At 43.0% G+C, this 20,383-nt stretch overlaps 1 protein-coding gene across 3 annotated transcripts; it reads right to left on the reverse strand.

Annotated features, from left to right (window-relative positions):
* Positions 1-1,657: 1,657 nt before the first annotated feature.
* sema6ba (sema domain, transmembrane domain (TM), and cytoplasmic domain, (semaphorin) 6Ba) lies at positions 1,658-17,150 on the reverse strand. Of its 3 annotated transcripts, none has more exons than XM_085379087.1 (17): positions 17,036-17,141; positions 16,006-16,117; positions 14,381-14,441; positions 14,217-14,279; positions 11,529-11,627; positions 11,353-11,443; positions 10,981-11,100; positions 10,317-10,405; positions 10,019-10,236; positions 9,804-9,935; positions 9,418-9,567; positions 9,081-9,257; positions 6,116-6,256; positions 5,443-5,520; positions 3,993-4,054; positions 1,847-2,640; positions 1,658-1,789 (listed from the first exon to the last, which is right to left on the reverse strand). In XM_085379087.1, exons 1-17 carry the CDS (start codon positions 17,139-17,141, stop codon positions 1,658-1,660), a joined length of 2,625 nt encoding a protein of 874 aa, XP_085235213.1. The 3 variants fall into 3 exon arrangements, with proteins under 3 accessions (XP_085235213.1, XP_085235214.1, XP_085235215.1); XM_085379088.1 differs by having other exon boundaries at positions 1,658-1,737; positions 1,813-2,640; XM_085379089.1 differs by having other exon boundaries at positions 1,658-2,640; positions 17,036-17,150.
* Between the last annotated feature and the right edge of the window lie 3,233 nt (positions 17,151-20,383).

Consider the following 20,383-nt stretch of genomic DNA (forward strand, 5'->3'; position numbering starts at 1 on the left):
TTCAGCGCAAACCAGCGTTCATTTGTCGTCTAGTAGACCGGAGGGTTGACCGTCAAGTCACCCAGTCAGCTGTAACAGATTCTCATTGTTTCCCACAGTAGTTTTAGTTCTTGCACCTTCATATGATCGTGTTTTTATTTCCTTTTTTCCATCTGCCCTCTTTATCTGGTCTCTGTTTTACTGCTGCAACACGTTTAAACCGTGTTGTGTTGATCTAAAGGCCGACCATTTCGTGGCACCGCGGACACTTTGATGGGGTGAATATATAGTCCCATTTGCCAGCTGAGAACATTTCCCCTCACCCCTGTTGGCTCTAAGATGAGCCAGAGGTTTCAATCATCCCCACTGTAACTGCCACTGTGCTCTGTATTACATCTGTGGGACCTTGACCCACTGTGAGCCTAAGGGGAAATCTTCCCCCGTAAAACTGGACTGCGTTCTATAATGCAGACCTAATGAATGTGTGTGTGTGTGTGTGTGTGTGTGTGTGTGTGTGTGTGTGTGTGTGTGTGTGTGTAAGCAGAAAAAACCATAAGGTGACAGTGAAGGACAAGGTGTTCTTACACTGCAGTTCTTGTACGTTATATTCTCCATAACGCCTCCTGCCTTTCTGTCTATCTTTCTGTCATTTGTGATTTTTCTGTCAGTCCAGTGCTGTGGTACAATCCCACCTGATGTCCTTGTGGAATTATTGGTTGTTAAAGAGTACATAGAGTGGAAGCAAGAAACGAATTGAGTGATGGACAGCTGAGATGCCGTCATTACAGAGAGCATGCATTTGGCAGGAATAGTGCTGACGTTCCAGTCCTGCGCCCTGCACTCCAAAGACGTGAGTTATGGTCCCATATCCCCACGAGACAGGTTAGAGGCATCTGGCACACAAGTCATGCTCCTTCGTATACACAGAATACTAAATACCCACCTGTACAAATACATGTACTTGTATGTGTGCAGCAAGGAGAAAGAGTGGGGAAAAAACTGAAGGACTTATAGGTTCAATATCTGTCTTGAGAGAATGACCATTTTTTTTTCACCTGGAGCTTCAGATACTTTAAAGATGTTCAGAATTTCCAATTTCACTTCAAGTACCCAGTTGGCAATCACACCAACAGGTAATGCAGTGGGGAACAGATGGCTAGCAGTCTTGTTAATGCTATCCATGAAGGGAAAAGCATCCCACTATTGCAGGAGCATTCGACTGGCTCTGCAGTCAATCTGCACAGTGAACGCAGTATCTAAGTGCCACGTCCATTTTCATCCTCGTCCTCTCTGCTGCCCCCCTTCTGCTCTCTTTCCATCTTCTTTGCTCCCCTCTAGTCTCTCTCTCTCTCCCTGCTGCCACTAAGATCAGGAGAGGGAGGCAACTCTGCAATGCAGACACAGCAACAACCTCAGTCCATCTGACCAATTAATGTGAGCCAGGATATGAGCGGCAGACCCAGCAGCCAGTCATAAGGAGAGGCTCATCACGGGGTGAAAGAGGGGTTGCCCGAGAGACTGACAGAGAAGATTATGGAGTGGGGTAGTGGGCCGAAATGACAATGAAATAAAGATGTGGGGAAAAGAGAAGGGAGAGAGTGACAGGCAGAATAAAGAGTAAGGACATTTATGTAAACAAAACAAAGAGCCCTGGAAACAGAATTGGTTTCCTCCACAGTCACTGGCCAGCCTGAGTCCTGTCACTGCAGTTCTTCTTACCCATCAGCTGGCTGAGATCCACCAGCTCACCCAGCTCCCCTCGCTCCAGGGCCCCTCTCAGGAGAGCCCTGCTCAGCCCGGGGGTGTGTTGCTGGGACACATAAGCTTGGCTGCTGGGAGCGGGCATTGATGGGGGAGGCAGGGGGACGGGAACCATCCCGTGGCTGCTGAGGATGTATCCTTCCTGGGCTGGCCAACGCAAAGGCAGTGGCTCGCTGTATTCCATTGGTGCGCTGGGTGCTGAGACCACCCTCCGACGCTCAGGTGAGTCCTGGGGGGTCATGGGGTAAACATATTCTACTGCAGACTTCCTGAGGGGGGCTTTGGGCGTCCCCTTCGCTTTTTCTTGCTTGCTCAGACAGACATAGTGCTGGCGTGGCGTGTCATTCCCTCGGCTGTCGCCGCTGTGTCTTCCACCTCCGCCTTGCTGGAAGAGTCTGGTGGTCAGGTAAACAGAGGGGGGCATGCGACAGGGTGAACCCAGACCTACAGAACCTCCCCCGAGGTAGGTCTGACTTGTGTCCCACCCTCCAGAGTTGGAGTCGGACAGCCGCAGGCCTCTGCGTTTCTGCTGGGGTGTGTGCTCCGGAGTGGGCAGGAAACCGGGGTCTAGCTCTCCCGACTTCACCCAGCCGTTGGGCATGACAAACAAGGTCTCCCCGCCCTGAGAGCAGGGGCGCTCCCCTCCTCCCTGCCGTGTCACGCTCAACACAGAGCCTTCCATCCCTCCGCCGCTACTCAGCAGGCCTCTTTCACGCCGCTGGATGGAGGCCTGGGAAGTGGTGCCATGGCGACGGTTTGCAGGCTTGTGGGCCATGATCCAACACACAGCAAGGCCCGAGAGCGCCGCCCCTATGGTGAATGCAGAGACTGCAGATGCCACGAGCAGGTTGAGCGAGACCAGGCTCTCCGGTTCAATGAGCAAACTCTGTTGGAGAATTCCTGAAGATTAAAAGACACAGTTACAAAGATGACATTCAGTAGAACTCTCCAATGACCGTCCTGTCTCAATGTGTGACCGGAGGCTGTAGTTTAAAATGATTATTATTACATATAGTCCTATTCTGTTACTTAGCACTTTCCCGTCTCGTATCATGATAGATCAAAAACTACAATACACTCCTAAGTGGTGATCATCATCTGCAGCATTATAGGATTTTCTTTCTGTGATGATTATGTTTCAGAGTAACTTCTCTCCAGTTTGGCCTTGAGGCTCCACGAGCTCTGTTTCAGAGAGGCCTGCACTTGTCATCAGCACAGCTAAGACTACAGCAGCTCCCTTTCTCCCTCTCCTCACACTTTCCATCCTGCTGCCTGGCCAGAGAGTTGCCCCTTTGCAGCAAGGCCTTACCTCAGTGTTTCCACCCAGCTCTAATAGCTCCCATCTGCAGACACAGCACCACATGCCTGTCTCTGGCTCAGCCTCTCCGACGTTTTCACCGCTTGGATTACAGTCTGACAGATGTGCAGCTGGGTATCACTGACTTCCAGTGCTATCTGTTGTCATATGTTATTTCAAGACAAATGAGTGTGGTGAGGGCTTGGAATGTGCTGCGTATCCCTTTTCTGTTGTTTTGTTGGAAATTCCGAACCAGCTAAATGGATTTTATGCTGCTGAATCTGGGTTACAGCAAACGGAACACCTCGTAAAAAAAGAAAATGCTGTAGAGGAAATGCCTTTTTTTGGTGTTTTCCACTGACTCTGTGGATTTCAAAGCACGGTTCAAAGAGGGCCTCTGTGGTACTGCTGCAGTGACATCTGAGCCTCTCAACAGAAGCGGGATGTAGTGACATTATGCTCAGCCGTTTCCTGCTCGCGTACCAGCCGAACCCATTCCTCGCTATCAGATATATGACAAAACAAAACCTCATATGCTGAATGATAGTGCATTTCCAGTATTATCTACACACAGTTGCACAACTTTCACAACTTTCACAACCTCCCTAATTAAAATGTCACTCTGGGATATGTTTTGACCTGAAGGAAGTGAGACCGAAACCAGAATCTCACTTCTTCTTCTTCTTCTTCCAGCTCTCACAAAAATACTAAAGTATTCAGTTTCCATGCTGAATGGATCTTGCTGAGCTGCGGAGTAAATCATGTTACATCCTTGATAATTAAAATTAACTTAATTCCAGAAATGACTGTCTGTACTCTCTCACTTGGTACTATCAGAACATAATGTTCAGTGACAAATAGGCAGGTGTAATGAGCGATTGAGCCACTAGGTGGAGCCTGCCCTCACTCGACTGCACACAACCAGCAGCATCCATGTCATAGTGCTGCAACCTACCATCACAGTCTCCGAGGTGGGAGGTGGTGTTTCCATACTCCACATCTTGCTGAAAAGGGAGTCTACGAGACAGAGAGATCACAGACAAAATAATCAGAGATTTGTTTTTAATAAAGACAGCACACAGCAGGAAACATGTTTCCTTAATTGTTATATAGACACATGAATACTCATGGAAGAGCGCATTGAATGAATTTTGATGCCTGACTTCACAAATAAATCATTTACAGCTAATCAATGAAAATCCGACCCTTTTCATGCTCACTTTTGTGCAGAAAGTTGTTTGTGAATGATGATGTTTGTTAGTGGGGATCAATAAAAACTGATATTGCACATATGGATCTAAGATTATGACATTTTTGATCCCTTTATGGATTTTCTTTCTTTTTCTTTTCCACCCCTAAGAGGATCAAAGGGTGGGGAGCGTGTGTTGTGATTTACAAGCTGGTGGAAAAAGAGGGGAGAGGGGGAGGGGGGTCGTAACGTGTCCTAATAGCAGTGCTGGACCTCCATATGCTGTCAGAACAGCTTTGATGCCTCTTGGTATTGATTCTACTAGAGAAGACCATCATTCTCCCAAAAGATGCTCCCTAACTTAGTGTTTTGATTATGACGGTGGAGGCTGCTGCCTAACAGTATCTCCTATAGATATTTATTTAGGTCAGGCATACGATCTTCATCATCATCAAACTGTTCGGTGACCCCGGTTACCCTATGGATTGAGACATTGTTACGCTGGAAGTGGTCACTGACATCAGGATAGAAATGTTTCACCATATAATAAAGGTAATCGTACTTCGTATTGATTTGCTGGGTCCCATCCCTCTAGCGGGAGGAGTGGACCCAAACTATGTTGGCAAAATGACCCCCATAGTGTAATAAAGCCAATGGAGTCCCTCTGATCACGGGTTTCAAAGACTTCATCAGTCTGCAGGTTCTGCATTTGATTCAGACACCTGTATTTTTAGTAAGAAATAATAAAAAATAAGCACTGTCTACTGGTCATTACAAAGAAATAACAAAATTAACTTAAACATTTAGAAAGGAAAGCAAACTGTTCACTGGTTTTCCTTTATCAACATGTGTATTGGCACAAACTTGCTAAGGGGTGACAGCCCAGACTTGGAGGTGGGGACAGCGGTTAGCACTGCTGCCTCACAGGAAGTAGGTTTTGGGTTCAAATCTGGGCTGTGGGCCTCTTTCTGTGGAATTTGCATGTTTTCCCTTCCATTTGTGTTAATGGTTGCATCTCCTAGTTTCAGTTGTGTGACCCACTGGTGGTTTATTCATGCTAACATATATATACACACATACATATACATACATAGAGAGAGAGAGAGAGACCATTTAGGTCAAGTAGCCTGTGTAGCTCATACTGATTTTGCAATTACATCATCTTCATTTGGAGGCAGTAAACATTCAGTGTTGTGTGCATGTTTGTTGTCCTCACCGTGTACCGGGTCTTAGAAAGGAGCAAGTGCTGCCTCTGGTCCAGCCACAGTATGGATCCCTGGAGGCCAGACAGCTTCTACTCACACAACAAGCAAACAATCAAAACAACATCATTAAACATCATTAAAATCCTCAAATGTGAAACGTGTCTGTTTTGAAATATGCGGACAACTACTGAGATAATAAATCCTTGCGAGGGATTCATTTTTATACGCCGCAGACACACATATTCTATCAAATGGTTGCTTGTTCACACTATCTAAGTGTGATTTATCTGCTGTGGGAATCAGGTCCATGGCACAGTGTTCAAAACACCTTCCTCATATAGACAGATAAAATACAGGTGCCTCCTTTGTTTTCACAGTCAATCAGCCTCTTGTGTCAATTTAAATATCATTTGCTAGCAAAACAAATTTTCTCAAAATAAATATTAAACCTAAGTAGCCAGCTGTGACATGCATATCCAAAATACAAACATGCAAAAAATGAAAATAGAACTGTACATTTTAATTGGATGATAGCAGTACCAGGAAGTGAGAAAGCAGAGGAGAAATAAAAGTTGGCCAGAAAATAAAGCCTTGGCATATGGCAGCTGCTAAAGTGACCTAATTATTGGCCAAAGAAAGATTGAAGAAAAGGAAAATACTCTGAAAGGCAAAAGTGCCACTCACTTCATGCAGCGTGAGTGAAGGTGGCAGCGAGATGTGGGGACTCGGACCAGGCACGAGGGAAAGGCCAGCAGCAGAGTGTGGCTTGTTCGGTCCAGCGACAGAGACAGGAGCTGACGGGCCTGAGGAGAGTCCTCACCACATCTGGACACAGGGACAGAAAGTCAAGTCAGATGTAACACCTCTGCACTCCTCTTTTGGCTTCACATACAGTGGGATGCAAAAGTTTGGGCAACCTTGTTAATCGCCGTTATTTTCCTGTATAAATCGTTGGTTGTTACAATAAAAAATGTCAGTTAAAAATATCATATAGGAGACACACACAGTGTTATTTGAGAAGTGAAATGAAGTTCATTGGATTTACAGAAAGTGTGCAATAATTGTTTAAATAAAATCAGGCAGGTGCATAAATTTGGGCACCACAAAAAAAGAAATGAAATCAATATTTAGTAGATCCGCCTTTTGCAGAAATTACAGCCTCTAAACGCTTCCTGTAGGTTCCAATGAGAGTCTGGATTGTGGTTGAAGGTATTTTGGACCATTCCTCTTTACAAAACATCTCTAGTTCATTCAGGTTTGATGGCTTCCGAGCATGGACAGCTCTCTTTAACTCACACCACAGATTTCAATAATATTCAGGTCTGGGGACTGAGATGGTCATTCCAGAACGTTGTACTTGTTCCTCTGCATGAATGCCTTAGTGGATTTTGAGCAGTGTTTCGGGCCGTTGTCTTGTTGAAAGATCCAGCACGGCGCAGCTTCAGCTTTGTCACTGATTCCTGGACATTGAGTGGAATCCATGTGTCCCTCAACTTTGACAAGATTCCCAGTCCCTGCACTGGCCACACAGCCCCACAGCATGATGGAACCACCATATTTTACTGTAGGTAGCAGGTGTTTTTCTTGGAATGCTGTGTTCTTTTTCCTCCATGCATAACGCCCCTTGTTATGCCCAAATAACTCAATTTTAGTTTCATCAGTCCACAGCACCTTATTCCAGAATGAAGCTGGCTTGTCCAAATGTGTTTTAGCAAACCTCAAGCAGCTCTGTTTGTGCTGTGGGCGGAGAAAAGGCTTCCTCTGCATCACTCTCGCATACAGCATCTCCTTGTGTAAAGTGCACCGAATGGTTGAACAGTGACTCCATCTGCTGCAAGATGATGTTGTAGGTCTTTGGTGCTGGTCTGTGGGTTGACTCTGACTCTTCTCACCATTCGTCGCTTCTGTCTGTCTGAGATTTTTGTTCGTCTGCCACTTCGAGCCTTAACTTGAACTGAGCCTGTGGTCTTCCATTTTCTCAATATGTTCCTAACTGTGGAAACAGACAGCTTAAATCTCTGAGACAGCTTTCTGTATCCTTCCCCTAAACAATGATGGTGAACAATCTTTGACTTCAGGTCATTTGAGAGTTGTTTTGAGACCCCCATGTTGCTACTCTTCAGAGAAATTTAAAAGAGGAGGGAAACTTACAATTGACCCCCTTAAATACTCTTTCTCATTATTGGATTCACCTGTGTATGTAGGTCAGGGGTCACTGAGCTTACCGAGCCAATTTGAGTTCCAATAATTAGTTCTAAAGGTTTTGGAATCAATAAAATGACAACAGTGCCCAAATTTATGCACCTGCCTGATTTTGTTTAAACAATTATTGCACACTTTCTGTAAATCCAATAAGCTTCATTTCACTTCTCAAATATCACTGTGTGTGTCTCCTATATGATATATTTAACTGACATTTTTTATTGTAACAGCCAACGATTTATACAGGAAAAACAAGGTTACCCAAACTTTTGCATCCCACTGTAAACACTTAACTATAAAGCTCTGTGCCCTTGCCATCATATAAAGGGTCTCAGCCGAATTTTGCTGTCAACATGAAACAATAGTTAATTTGATTATTTTGGTGCTTCCAAAACAGAACTGGCACATGCACTCACCTGCCACTTTGAGATTCTCATCACGGACCTGCAGCCAACATAACTGCAGCAACCGTGTGATACCATCATGTCAAAATGGACTGAAATCTCTGAGGAATGTCTCAGGCACCTTGTTGAATCTATGCCATGAGTAATTACTGCAGCCGTGAAGGCAAAAGTAGATCCACCCTGAGACCAGCAAGGTGTACCTAATAAAGTGGCCAGTGAGTGTACCTATAAATCACTGGTTCAGCAACGAAACATCATAACATCAAATATCCCTGATACGTTTGGCTGAATGATTTGTTGCTGTCAACCATTTCCATTGTTATTTTTTAATAATAATTTGAAGGTGCAAAAAAAATGTTTTTTTTAATTAACATGTCATATTGGGCATTTTACACAATGCACCAACATTTTTTGGGACAACTAAAACTTAACTGATTAATCGATTGAATAACCTGCAAATCACCTGAAGTCTGTCCTAAATAAACAAATAAACAAACAGTTGAATATTAGATACCTAGGCAATAAAAGTTTTGGCAGCTGAAAACATTTTCTAGTCACCAACTCCCTGTTGCAGCTACATTTTCACACGTAACTGCTGTGGGCAGAGTTGTTTTCAGTCACAGTAATCAGATTAACCAGGTGCTGAGTTGACATGCGTGGACAGTGAGATTATTGGTTTGTTGCATGAGAGATTGATAGGCTGTGTTCCAGTATCCTTCAGCCCAACCGAATTTAATGAGCTGGCGTTGTGAAAGTACCACGGCTAAGACTGCTGTCACTGCTGCTAAGAAAAAAAATGTCACCACACTGCTTTAATTATATAGTCTATATGACTATACCTGTGATAGATACGGTCAAAGGCATGAAAGAATAGGCTTTTACTGTGAAATGGACTTCAGAAATGTAGAAAATCTAATATTTAATTAAGTATAAATGATGAAAGTTATTGGGTGAAAAGCACTGCTGCTCTGCAGTTATCAGCCAGAAGCAGTTACAGTGACTCGATATATGCCAAGGACAAAGATATCCTGCCTCATACTCACTTATCTGGGTTGAATCCCTCCACCTCCTCCAGAAAGACGCTGCTATGAGAGACAGAATCTCCACTGGGAATCATTAGGAACTTGAGAATGGTCCCACGGGTTGAACCCAGGAACAAGACTGTACGGTTCTTATGGGGGCCAGCTTCTGTGTCCACCACCATAGACGTCAACTGGTACCTAGAAACAGAGATCATTAAAAAGAAAAAAGGTGAATCGACTACATTTCCTATCCTATCCTGGCTGTTATTTTTCAGTTTATCCTTCCCTTTTTTTTTTTTCTTTTTTAGTTCTATAGAGCTACATGGATGCTGTTAAACAACTGAGTCACTCTGTGTACCGTCCCATAGTCTTGACCACCCAGGGTCTATGTCCCAGCAGCGGAACTGTCTCATCCATGAGCGGGTGGGTCTTGACAAAATTCAGCACCTCATCTGGCAGTGTGGTCGAGGAGCTAAATCTGGATCCCTGCACTGCACATCCTCCTGGCCTGCAGACAGAGGGAGAAGTTGAAAAGCAGTCCGAGAGAAAAGCCAGAGGAGATTCTTTTTTTTTCATTTGCTGGAGGCAGTATTAGAATATTTGGTGAATAGTTGTGAAATAGAAGTAAAACTGACAGTTGGAGCTTATAGGAGGACTTTACTGAATGTGAGACAGATGCTTAGACAGCAGCACTGCAGTACTCTGCTTACAAGTCCTGCTTACATACACTTTGCATAATAATACCTTGGTTTAGGCACGGCTTCATCTGGTACAGGTGTCCAAATAGACTCGGGGGATTTTTGCTCCTTAAAGCGTCCCTCAAAGACATGAGCGAGCTGCTGCATGTCAAACACACACACCGCAGATCCCGGGATGCTACCAAACACAGGGGGAGAGGACGGTGATGAGAAAACAAGAGCAACATTACATTTATTTGGGTATTATGTGTCCCGTGGTACCTGTTGGGTGGCGTGGAGAAGAGACCCAGAATGACATCTCGTCCCTGCATGCGGATGATGCCACTCGTGGCGTGCAGGAGGTTGAAGTAAAAGTGCGAGTCTCCGGGGACGGAGCAGTTGAGCCGCGCCTTTAGAAACGTGGTCCACTGTTTCTCCAGGACGCGCTGGGAGCCACCCAGGTCTGATTTACACACACGGGCCACGCGGGACACCATCACCTAGAATAAGAAGGGAAAGTTTAACAAAAACCCTTCAGACTAAGCAAGAAGAAGGAAGGAGAAAAAGGGAAGGAGAGCACCTTCTCCAGATGATGAAACTCCATGGCCATCTCTCTGAAGAAGAAGTAAATATGAGGCCCCCACTCCATGGCACTCACAAAGTAGGGCTCTGAGAAATTCAAATGAGAAAAACACCACAATCACAGTTACAGCACAGTCCCTGGAGTCAAACAAGGCTCCGCAACCCCTGATATGGGGCTGCAGTGAGAGTCGCATCAACATGGACCGCTGCTGTCCACCAGCCTCACTCATTAAATATACATGTCCTCTTTAATTTATCGTTGTGGGTTAAGATTATACACATTACCTATCATTTATTCATCCAGCACTGTGCCAGCTTTGACCTGCCCCGGCTTGTTTTCTTCTCCATGGAAAACAGGCGCTTCGCTGCTTGGTCCAAGGCTTGTTAAAACCTCGAATCTGTGGAGTCTGACTAACCTCAATACATCACTCTGCCCGGACATGTTCCACTTATGATAAAAATCGATAAAACGAGAGCCTAATCGTGTCTGGTTTTGCCAAATTTAGCTTGCTATTTAACTCGCCCAAACTGTCTTGTGCACCTGCGAGCCACTTACAAAAAGATAGCAATGACAGTTTTTCAATTCTCTCTTATTTGTTTTGTGATTGTCTCTTTGTCTGACTCTGGAGGGACATTTTCAATATGTCTGTTTCTAAAAGTACCTCGGAACCATTTGGAGTCGTGCTTGACTGTGCGGAGGGCAGGGCTGTCGCCGAGGCTGCGATAGATCACTGCGTCGATGGCCAGGAAGTCTGTCACGGTGCCGGTAAAGAGACTTCCATCTGACGGAGAAACGCAGGGAGAGAGAGAAGGAGGAGAAGAAGAAAAGAAGGTGAAGATACAGATAGAGCGATAGCACAAGGTCGGGAAGATTAAAACCAAACAAGCAATGCAGCGAGAGGTCTGACTATAAATCATTTGCAAAGGTAAACACAAGGGCACAGACGTTTCACTGTCTGGAGCTGGAAACTGAGTCTGATGTCGGCAACAAAAGCGACATTTTTCATCTTTACAGAGCAAAGCCGAGATGCTACCTGCAAATAAAGCCACATTGGCATGTCGTGGATCATATGGGCACCGTGCCATCCCACTGATAGGCTCTCCCACCATTTCTAGACTGTCTCTCTGCAGGAGGAATAAAAAAAAAAAAAGATAAACCAACTGGCAGATACACAAAGAAAGGGTGGATGACAGATAGACGGATACTAACAGTGTAGTTGGCACACAGAGGGTTGAAGGCATTTGTTCCGCATACAAACAGTCCACCGTCCTGCTTGAGTAAAACCTTGATGAAATTACGACACTCTCCCTGTAGAAAAAACAAACAGACCAAACAAAAGGAAATTATTATTACAGAAGGAAGGGGGGTAAACCTACAGGGCACTCAAGGTGACAAAGAGGGTTTTGAACAAAGCCGCTACAAGACTGTCAGCGTGAAGTATGAAGAATGCAGCTTAAAAACAGCCCTGAGAGGAAATAACACTCTCAACCCCACTCCATCTGGAAGAACAACAGGATGGGCACTTTATAGTAGTCTTCAAAGTGGAGGCTGCTGATTGAAGTTTAAAGATGCTACCAGAGAGTCGGAAACTTGATGATCCTTTCCTCCCTCTGTGATAGTATTTTACCACAATGTCTGATGGCGTGAACTTGAAAACACAGAAAAAATACCTGTGCAGGTAGACGATTAACACTTGTGCTTTTCGGCAGCTCCGTATTTATTCGTCAGATTGGAAATAATTGACAGGATCGCTTCCCTTGAAATCACTTTCTTGTCAAGAGTCTCATGCCAGCTACATTGGATTGGATTGGCTTAAAGACTGAGAACAGGAGAGCACAGCTATTCCAGCACTGTCCAAGATCAGTTGCATCCACCTACCACCACCACCTCTATAACACCGTTCATATACCTCATTTGCTTAATCTCAAAACTCAGAACTACCAGAGATAGATAGATAGATAGATAGATAGATAGATAGATAGATAGATAGATAGATGTTTCAGTGAATTGTTGAGGCTTTTACCCATTTTCCTAGAAAATACAAAGAAATGAAAGTTGGCACAAGAGTTTTACACAAGCCCGTAAAAAGAAAAAAAAGAAGCTTTATCCAGAAAATGATTTAATTCCTTCTTTTGTAATTACAAAAATATTACCAGGAGCAAACTACAGTAATTGCTGTTAAATTGTCCATAAAGATTATGTGTGTGTCACAAATTATAGCTAATCTGCAAGGATGCATTTGTGTGTAAGATAGGAAGAGGACAGATGGTAATGAATTATTTAAATTAAACTTCTAAAGGGAAAGGAGAGAAGTTTAATACTTATCAAGAGCTACCCCTTTATATAAATAGAAACAAAAAATACAACCTAAACTTTATACAGGCTGTCTACATTGGCATAGCTGTAGATATGTGTACAAAACAATGATAAAGGAAAATAGCTGCACCCAGACAACCCGAGTGAGTCAAGAAAACAGAAAAGCCTAAGCCACTTATTTACTGAGCCAATTTTTTCTCACATTCACATCGTTTCTTGTTTTTATACAGCCGTGTGAACTTCTGCAGTGACAAACAGGCTTTCATTGCCTCTGTGCAGTTATTCCACAGCGTTACTCCCTTGACTGTAATTCTGTGATATTTACTCTTGGTTCTTATTGCCGGTTTATTAAACATATAGCTCCTCTCAGTGCATGATGTTTTTGTCTTCCTTCAAACAAATATTCGAAAGACTTGGGGATAATGTATGTTGTCTTGCTTGCTTTGTACATAATTTGGACTCAAGCTTAAGCTCAGCTGGGCAATTACATTTCTGTGAAAACTGCTGGCATAATGCAAATGAATGTAAAGTCCAAAACATCAAACTGGTTCTTTTAATACAGCTGCTTCATTAGTGCCTGCTTACTATTAATGTTCAAAGAGCATTGAAGGTTTTATTAAATGTAATGAAAGTGGGGCAATGCTGCACACTTACCTACTGCTTCAGTGTTGATGGGGGTTTAAAATCCAATCTTATAACATGAATTAAAGAATTTTAATTAACGCAGTTCACTTGTCTGTCCTTTGTCTCACATTCTCACCACTCTCCAGTGTTTATCCTCTTGACTTTCTTTGTTTCTCCTTTTATCACAGCGTTACTTCTTGTTTTTTTTTTCTCACTCCTACATCATCTCCTCTTTCATCTGTGGTGTTTGAAGCAACACCTTTTCCCTTTTCTCATCCCTCCACCTCATTCTTACTACCTGGTGGCTGCACTGTGCTCCTAATGTCTTTCCTCCTCAGTTCTCCTCCACCTACATGCGTCCCATTGCCATCTATACATGCCTTCCTCAACTCATTTCAATTACCGTTTCCTCCCTGAGGCTGTGTCACTCTCCTTGCTCACTTTGCTCTATAATGTCTCCCCCTGCCTTTTTGGCTTAGATTGTATTTTGCTGGTGGCATTGCTACATTTATACAGTGTACCCCCCCCATCAGATACTTATCCTAAATTTGATCAGGTTCCCTTCATACTTCACAGAACTGTCACCTTTCACTTTATATATACACTTAAAATTGTCCCACTTTCTCTGTCTTACCCCACAGGCTGAAAATGATATATGACTAGAAAACTAGCACAATGCAGATGCTGAAGAAAAAAAAAACCCCCAACAGCTTTGAAGCTCCATGAACATCTCTTGGCCCGGGTAATGTGTCACCGAGCTTGTGTGATTAAGCGATGTGCTGATTCTGTATCAACAAGATCAAATTTGTGTAAATACCGTATGCAGGTGCGCCCAAAGGGAATAAGGTTTCTGTAACAGCTGTTGTGTCTGTCCATGCGTGTGATGGTGTAGATAGCGCTGGTGCGTGCACTAGTGGATCTCAAAGTCAGTCAAAGTGCTGTGAGCGATTATTTTACCTCGTGCTTGCCCTTCATCCGACACACTCGAATATCGTTCTTATTGGATTCCCAAGTCCTTTTCTGGAAGGGGATAAACCACAGTCAGACCTCCCTGCACGCTTGTTATGTGTGTATGCGCACATGATTATGTTTTTTTGTTTTAGTGCATGTGTGAGTCTTACCTTGCTGTAAAACATCTCATCGCCTGCCATGTTATCCAGCTCCACTCTGTACAAGTCATCTCTGGAAACACACAGCAAGACAATCGAAAGCATCAGTTAAGCAATATGATGCAAATTGACACAGTGAACCCGCGTTTTTTTTTTCTTCAACAGATTTGAAATCATTTTCAGTTCGCTTAGGAAACTGTGAGTCTTCCCGTGCTCCGTTGTCTCATGGAGTACCACAGGGTTCCATTCTGGGCCCTATCCTGTTTTCACTTTATTTACTTCCATTGGGCTCAATTCTTAGAAAGCACAGACTCTCTTTTCACTGTTATGCAAATGACTGCCAGATTTATGTTCCTCTTAAAAAGAAAGATGGGTCATCTGTAAATTGTTTGCAAACATGTCTGGAGGACGTCAAGTCGTGGTTGGCGCTAAACTTTCTTTGTTTTAATGATTCTAAAACTGAAATAATGGTGTTTAGACCTGCCTCCACTGCTGTTCCGTGTGTTGATCTGCAATCCCTGAAATCATTCTGTAAACCAGAGATTGTTAATCTGGGTTTTAAAATGGATCCTGAACTTAAGCTTGAAAGCCACATCGGGTTGGTTGTAAGGTCTAGTTTCTTTCATCTGAGGCAACTGGCCAAAATTAAGCACTTTCTTACGAGACAGCAATTTGAAACAGTAATCCACGCTTTTGTAACCGTTCGGCTGGATTACTGTAATTCTCTTTATTATGGGGTGAGTCGATCTTCTGTTTTTCGACTGCAGCTAGTCCAGAATGCTGCTGCACGCCTTTTAACTGGCACTCGTAGATACGAGCACATCACCCCAGTTTTATATTCACTTCATTGGCTGCCCGTGCATTTTAGGATCCATTTTAAACTGCTTTTATTTGTTTTTAAATGTTTGTCCAATGCTGCCCCTCTGTACCTCTCTGAGCTTCTTCATCCATACATACCTTCCTGGTCCCTCAGGTCGGCAGACCAGCTCCTCCTGAGTGTGCCCAGGACTAATCGTAAGCTCAGAGGGGATCAGGTGTTTGCTGTGGCAGCACCAAAATTGTGGAATGAGTTGCCTTTACATGTTAGACAGGCACCTTCCTTATCTGTTTTTAAATCGCGTCTTAAAACATATTTATTTACCTTGGCTTTTAGCACAGCAGGACTTGTTGATGTCTCTTAATATATTTTCTTATTAATTATATTATTTTTAATTTTAAGATATTTTATATGTAATTTAAACTGTTTCCTCTCTGTTTTATATTTGTAGCACTTTGGTCAACATTGTTGGATGTAAAGTGCGTTATAAATAAAGATGCTATGCTATGCTAATTCATGATTGTTAATCAATACGCCGATGGTGGGTCAAAGCACTGATGCATTCAGAGTGAGAAGTGTTTGGACTGCCGCTGGAGTAAGGCGATTCATATTTTTCCATCTGTAAGTGTAATGTGAATGAGCAGCTTTTCACTTGACATTTAACAGCAAAGCTGAATACATCGCCACTCCAGCAAACTGCTGAAAACGTCCTCCACAAAGTGACAGCAGATGGAAGCCGTGGCATCAAAGCGAAAGCAGAAAAACATATCAGTGCGAACGCATCAGTAACGCACAGTCGGAGGTGGTTGCTGTTGGTTACCTGGCTCCTATGTACAGCGTGCGGTTGATTTGGAGGACCGTCTGGATGTGCAGCTCCTGTCTTTGTGCTGAACGATGAGCTCGGCCCAGGAACACTGGATACCTCCTCACCACTGGCGTGAACGCACAGACAAAAAGACACAGACTAAAAAACTGAGAATTAAAATCCTTGCTCAATGATTCTCTGACAGCTGAGGACAGAGTGGCTACTTTTCCCATCTATATATACCCAAAGTACTCAGGCAAGCCATCAAACAGCTTCTCTAACCTTCACTTTAATAGTGTCCTCACTCATTCTTGATGTTTTTGTTTCCAAAAACAAAGATAATGGGCAGAGACGAATTATGCAGCGGTTCAAGCGTGCTGAAACGCTGTTATCCTCTAAGTGGGGTTTTTTGTGCTTTTTTGCGCTGTTGTTGATGCGTGCAGCTCCACAATGAGAAAAACTGTGTTTAATCACTCTTGCTGTTATTTTATGATGATAAAAGGCGCTTCTTCCCTGTCTCCTCTTACCTTTGAGACAAATGAGGGAGTAAAAGATGAGGTTGAGAGAGAAGGTGGGAGTATCAGGCTACAAGAAAGTTTGGGAGAGGTCTCCATAGGGAGCCCTCATCATCAGGAGACAGATTGGGAAAGCGCGTCTCTCGCTGTCCTTGACTGCAGGGGAGGGAAAGAGGACGTAGCGATCCATCTCCACCTGTCTCCTCCCCCTCTCTCCCATCTACATCACCTCATCCAATCCAACTACCCCCCCACCTTTTCATCTTTCTCCACCTTTCAAGCTCTATTATGATCATTTCTCACACGCCACTGTGTTTATTTCGTGCCCTCTCTCATGCTTATTAATCTATTGCTGCCATGGAAAGATGAGGTGAGGCTTCTTTGTATTTGTATGCCTGGGTAGTTCGAAAGTAGCTTCACGCCAAGGCTTTGACCCTTGACCTCCAATTTCCACATCCACCGCAGAGCCATTCATCAGTGCTGCACTTATACTGGTGCACAACACGTACACAAAGGCGAAGGACACGTACCCTCCACAGGGACGTAGCTGAGTGGACTGGGTTCCTCTGGGAATGAGCCATCAGCCAGTTGAAGCAGCAGGAGAAGAAATGCGAGGGGTGGAGCCACAGTTGCCATGGCAGCAACACAGATGCACTGTTAACAAAGCGAAAAGGAGAGAGAAAAATTTCATTGCGCACTGTCTGTGTGTGTGTGTTCATGGCTGGGAGTGCACACGGGTATGCGTATTGGTATTCTGACAATATTTCTCAGTGCAGAGGAACAGGTGTGTGTGTGTGTGTGTGTGTGTGTGTGTGTGAGACAGGGTCAGAAGTGCAGCGGGGTGACTGCTGCTGCAAACCTGGATTCAGCAGGGAGCAAATGTGTTTCTATTGTCTGCCTTAGAGGTGTAACAGGGACCTATTGTCAGAAATGTCACTCCATTGTCGAAGAGTCTGAATGGAAGGGGATTCTCACAAAACGTTCACACAGAGACAAAACACTCTTGGGTGGCAATGCTTTTCTGACTAATTGTGTTTCTCTATGTACATATAAAGGCAATAAAATGGGTAATTAGCCACAAAACAGAAAAGACTAGATGGCCTTTAGAAGTAGAATGAAGAGAGCAGAAGGTAGCGACCAGGGTAAGCTGGACATTGTCTTTCTGGTTGAAAAGACGCCCTAAATCAAAGTGGAGGAAACAGATTTTGGCCTTTAAAAAGTTAAGAGGCCACATAAGGATCACACTGGTGCTAGATGCATGAAATACAGATGCAAAAATTAGTGACCAGCTTACTGCTTTAGCATGTTAGCTTTCAAACATTTGTTGATTTGCTGAGAAGAAAGTGCAGATCTTCTGCAGGAATTTGGTCACCAGCCAAAGTAAAGATCATATATAAACTCTGACCTGTTTATGTCTCTATAACATCTCGGGCTGTTCATCATCTGTGAATTAACCAGTTGGTTCATTAAATGTGAGCGTCTTCAGAACAGACCAGGACTTAAGGTACTAAAGGGAAAGAGGAATATTAAGAATTAAATTGTTTATCGTGCTATGGTTTTACTGGTCTGGCCCACTTAAGACCCACTTCAGAGTAATGTGGATGTCTCTAATCAGATTTCAGGACAATTCATTTATTATTATTGAGAGATTTCACATGCAACCATACCAGTAAATGCTAACCTCCCGGCACCCGAGGTAGCATCAGGAGATCACTAAAATTGTTAGCATTCATCCCTTTGGGTCCAGAAATGACTGCTTAAAGTTTAATTTCCATTAAATACTTGGATATTTTAATTTGAATGGCAACAATGGACCAACAGACACACTGGAATTTATACAGCCTGAAGGGTGGGTTACAACAAAGAGTTCAAACTCTTGCAGAGACAGTGGAACAATACTGCTGCACATAAAATGTTAGGGATAAAATGTGGTAGCCAAACCATCCAGCACATGTTTGAATTCAAAAGCTTTATTAGTACGCCTTTACTCAAAATGTCTATGGCTCACACTGTTAAAAAAAACATCTTAAAAAAACGGTAATATTCCGGCAGCTTGGGCACCAACATACTACCTTAAAATAACAGAAAATAACTTCCTCATAAAAATACTGTTATTTCCAGTAATGACAATACAGTTTGTTGCGCTAATTTTACATGGGATTCTGCCTTTTCCAAGTGCTTTTAAACGTTAAATTAGAAACATTTTAACGTGATCAAACAATGAAATTAACGATAAACAAGGTGAATGTGGCAATATGAATCGTAATACGTAAATATGCAGTTAACAGTTGGTTAACAATCGATTGCATGCCCTGGGACAGACTGACAAAGGTGAGGCTGCCATATCGCACCATCGGCCCCTCTGGCCATCACTAGTAGCTGAAGACACGGACACAATACCGAGAGTGTCCGAGCCGGGGCTCGAACCGGCAACCCTCTGATCACAAGGCGAACTGCCAACTCTTGAGCCAAGATCGCCCTAAATAGCAATGATAATAATACTTATGTGATGTAACCAGAGATGGGCATCCGATTACTTTTTTCAAGTAACGAGTAAAGTAAGGGATTACTATTGCAAAAACGGTCATTAGATTACCGTTACTTTCCTGTAGGAACGCTGCGTTACTGCGTTACTAAAACCGTGATTTTTTTTGTGAGAATGTCTCATGACAGTGACGTTCGTGACAACAGCTGTCTGCAGATCAACAGTGCATCATATATCGAGTGTGGGAGAGAGTATGAGCGTGCAGCGTTTAAAGCGTGGAAGTACTGACCTTACTTTGAGTTTAATTCCATAAAAAGTGACAAAAACATTAGTGTCCGTTCTTACAGCGAAAAAACCCCCCCTAAACTTCCAAGCAAGCACCGAGTGCGCTATGACGTAATGGGAAACTCACAGAGAAACTCGCAGATTCTTCCACTGACCGCAGCGGCACATCTGCACCAGAGCAAACCTCCGCCTACCCCACTCCTGCTTTACAGGTGAAAATAGAGCAACAGGGCCGCTAGTCTTTGACTTTATTTATTTTCTGCTGTGTTTTACTTGCATCTATTTGAAAGAGTGAGTGTAAACACCCACAAAAAAAAAAAAAAAAAAAAAAAAGTGCTGGAATGTGCAGAAAATAGGTTTAAATATTAAACAAATTTCTTCCAGTCAGAGAATGTTGCATATAATAAAATTTTTGCTTGATGCATAAAGTTAAAAGATTAAAACTAATAAAACAAGTTTTAAAAAGGGATCTTTCCATTTGATTACATTTTGTATGATGGATTATGTAGAAAAAGTAGAATTGGGCTGAAAGATCTATCGCTTTATCACCTATTCGGGTTGTAAATCGTGTTTTTAAAAAGTAACTAAGTAATTAATTACTTTTGAAAATAAGTAATCAGTAAAGTAACGGGATTACTTTTTGGGGAAGTAATCAGTAACTAGTTACTGATTACTTTTTTCAAGTAACTTGACCAACACTAGACAAAGGAGCTTGCAAAGAAAACACTAGATGTAACACAAGCTTATAGAATAGAATAGAATAGAATAGAATAGAATAGAATAGAATTCAACTTTATTGTCATTGCACATGCACATGCACAGGGCAACGAAATGCAGTTTGCATCCATCCAGAATTGCTTTAGTGATATAGATATATTACAATAAATATTAGCAATAATATAGATATGTAAATATATTACAGAAATGGGTCTATTATGGTATGTTATAATGTACACGGTATGAAGTATGTTGTGAATATTCTATAACTATAGGTATGTACAGGCTGTAGTGAGTACAAGCTATGTACAGGCTATGAACAGGATATAAATATGAAAAACTATACAGAATATGAAATAAATAAATTTACAGAATCTGAGATATACAGCTA

Source organism: Diplotaxodon limnothrissa, linkage group LG18 (genome assembly GCF_057381915.1).
Source record: "Diplotaxodon limnothrissa isolate DT_005_m linkage group LG18, D_limnothrissa_male_GT1.1, whole genome shotgun sequence".
Lineage (NCBI taxonomy): Eukaryota > Metazoa > Chordata > Actinopteri > Cichliformes > Cichlidae > Diplotaxodon > Diplotaxodon limnothrissa.

Coding starts and splice junctions, on each gene's coding strand:
- sema6ba (XM_085379089.1), bottom strand. CDS start 17,141: ATGGCAACTGTGGCTCCACCCCTCGCATTTCTTCTCCTGCTGCTTCAA. Junction 14,442..16,005: donor ACGCTGTACATAGGAGCCAG/GTAACCAACAGC, acceptor GTGTGTTTCCAG/AGATGACTTGTACAGAGTGG. Junction 2,641..3,992: donor CCACCTCGGAGACTGTGATG/GTAGGTTGCAGC, acceptor TTTAATCTTCAG/GAATTCTCCAACAGAGTTTG.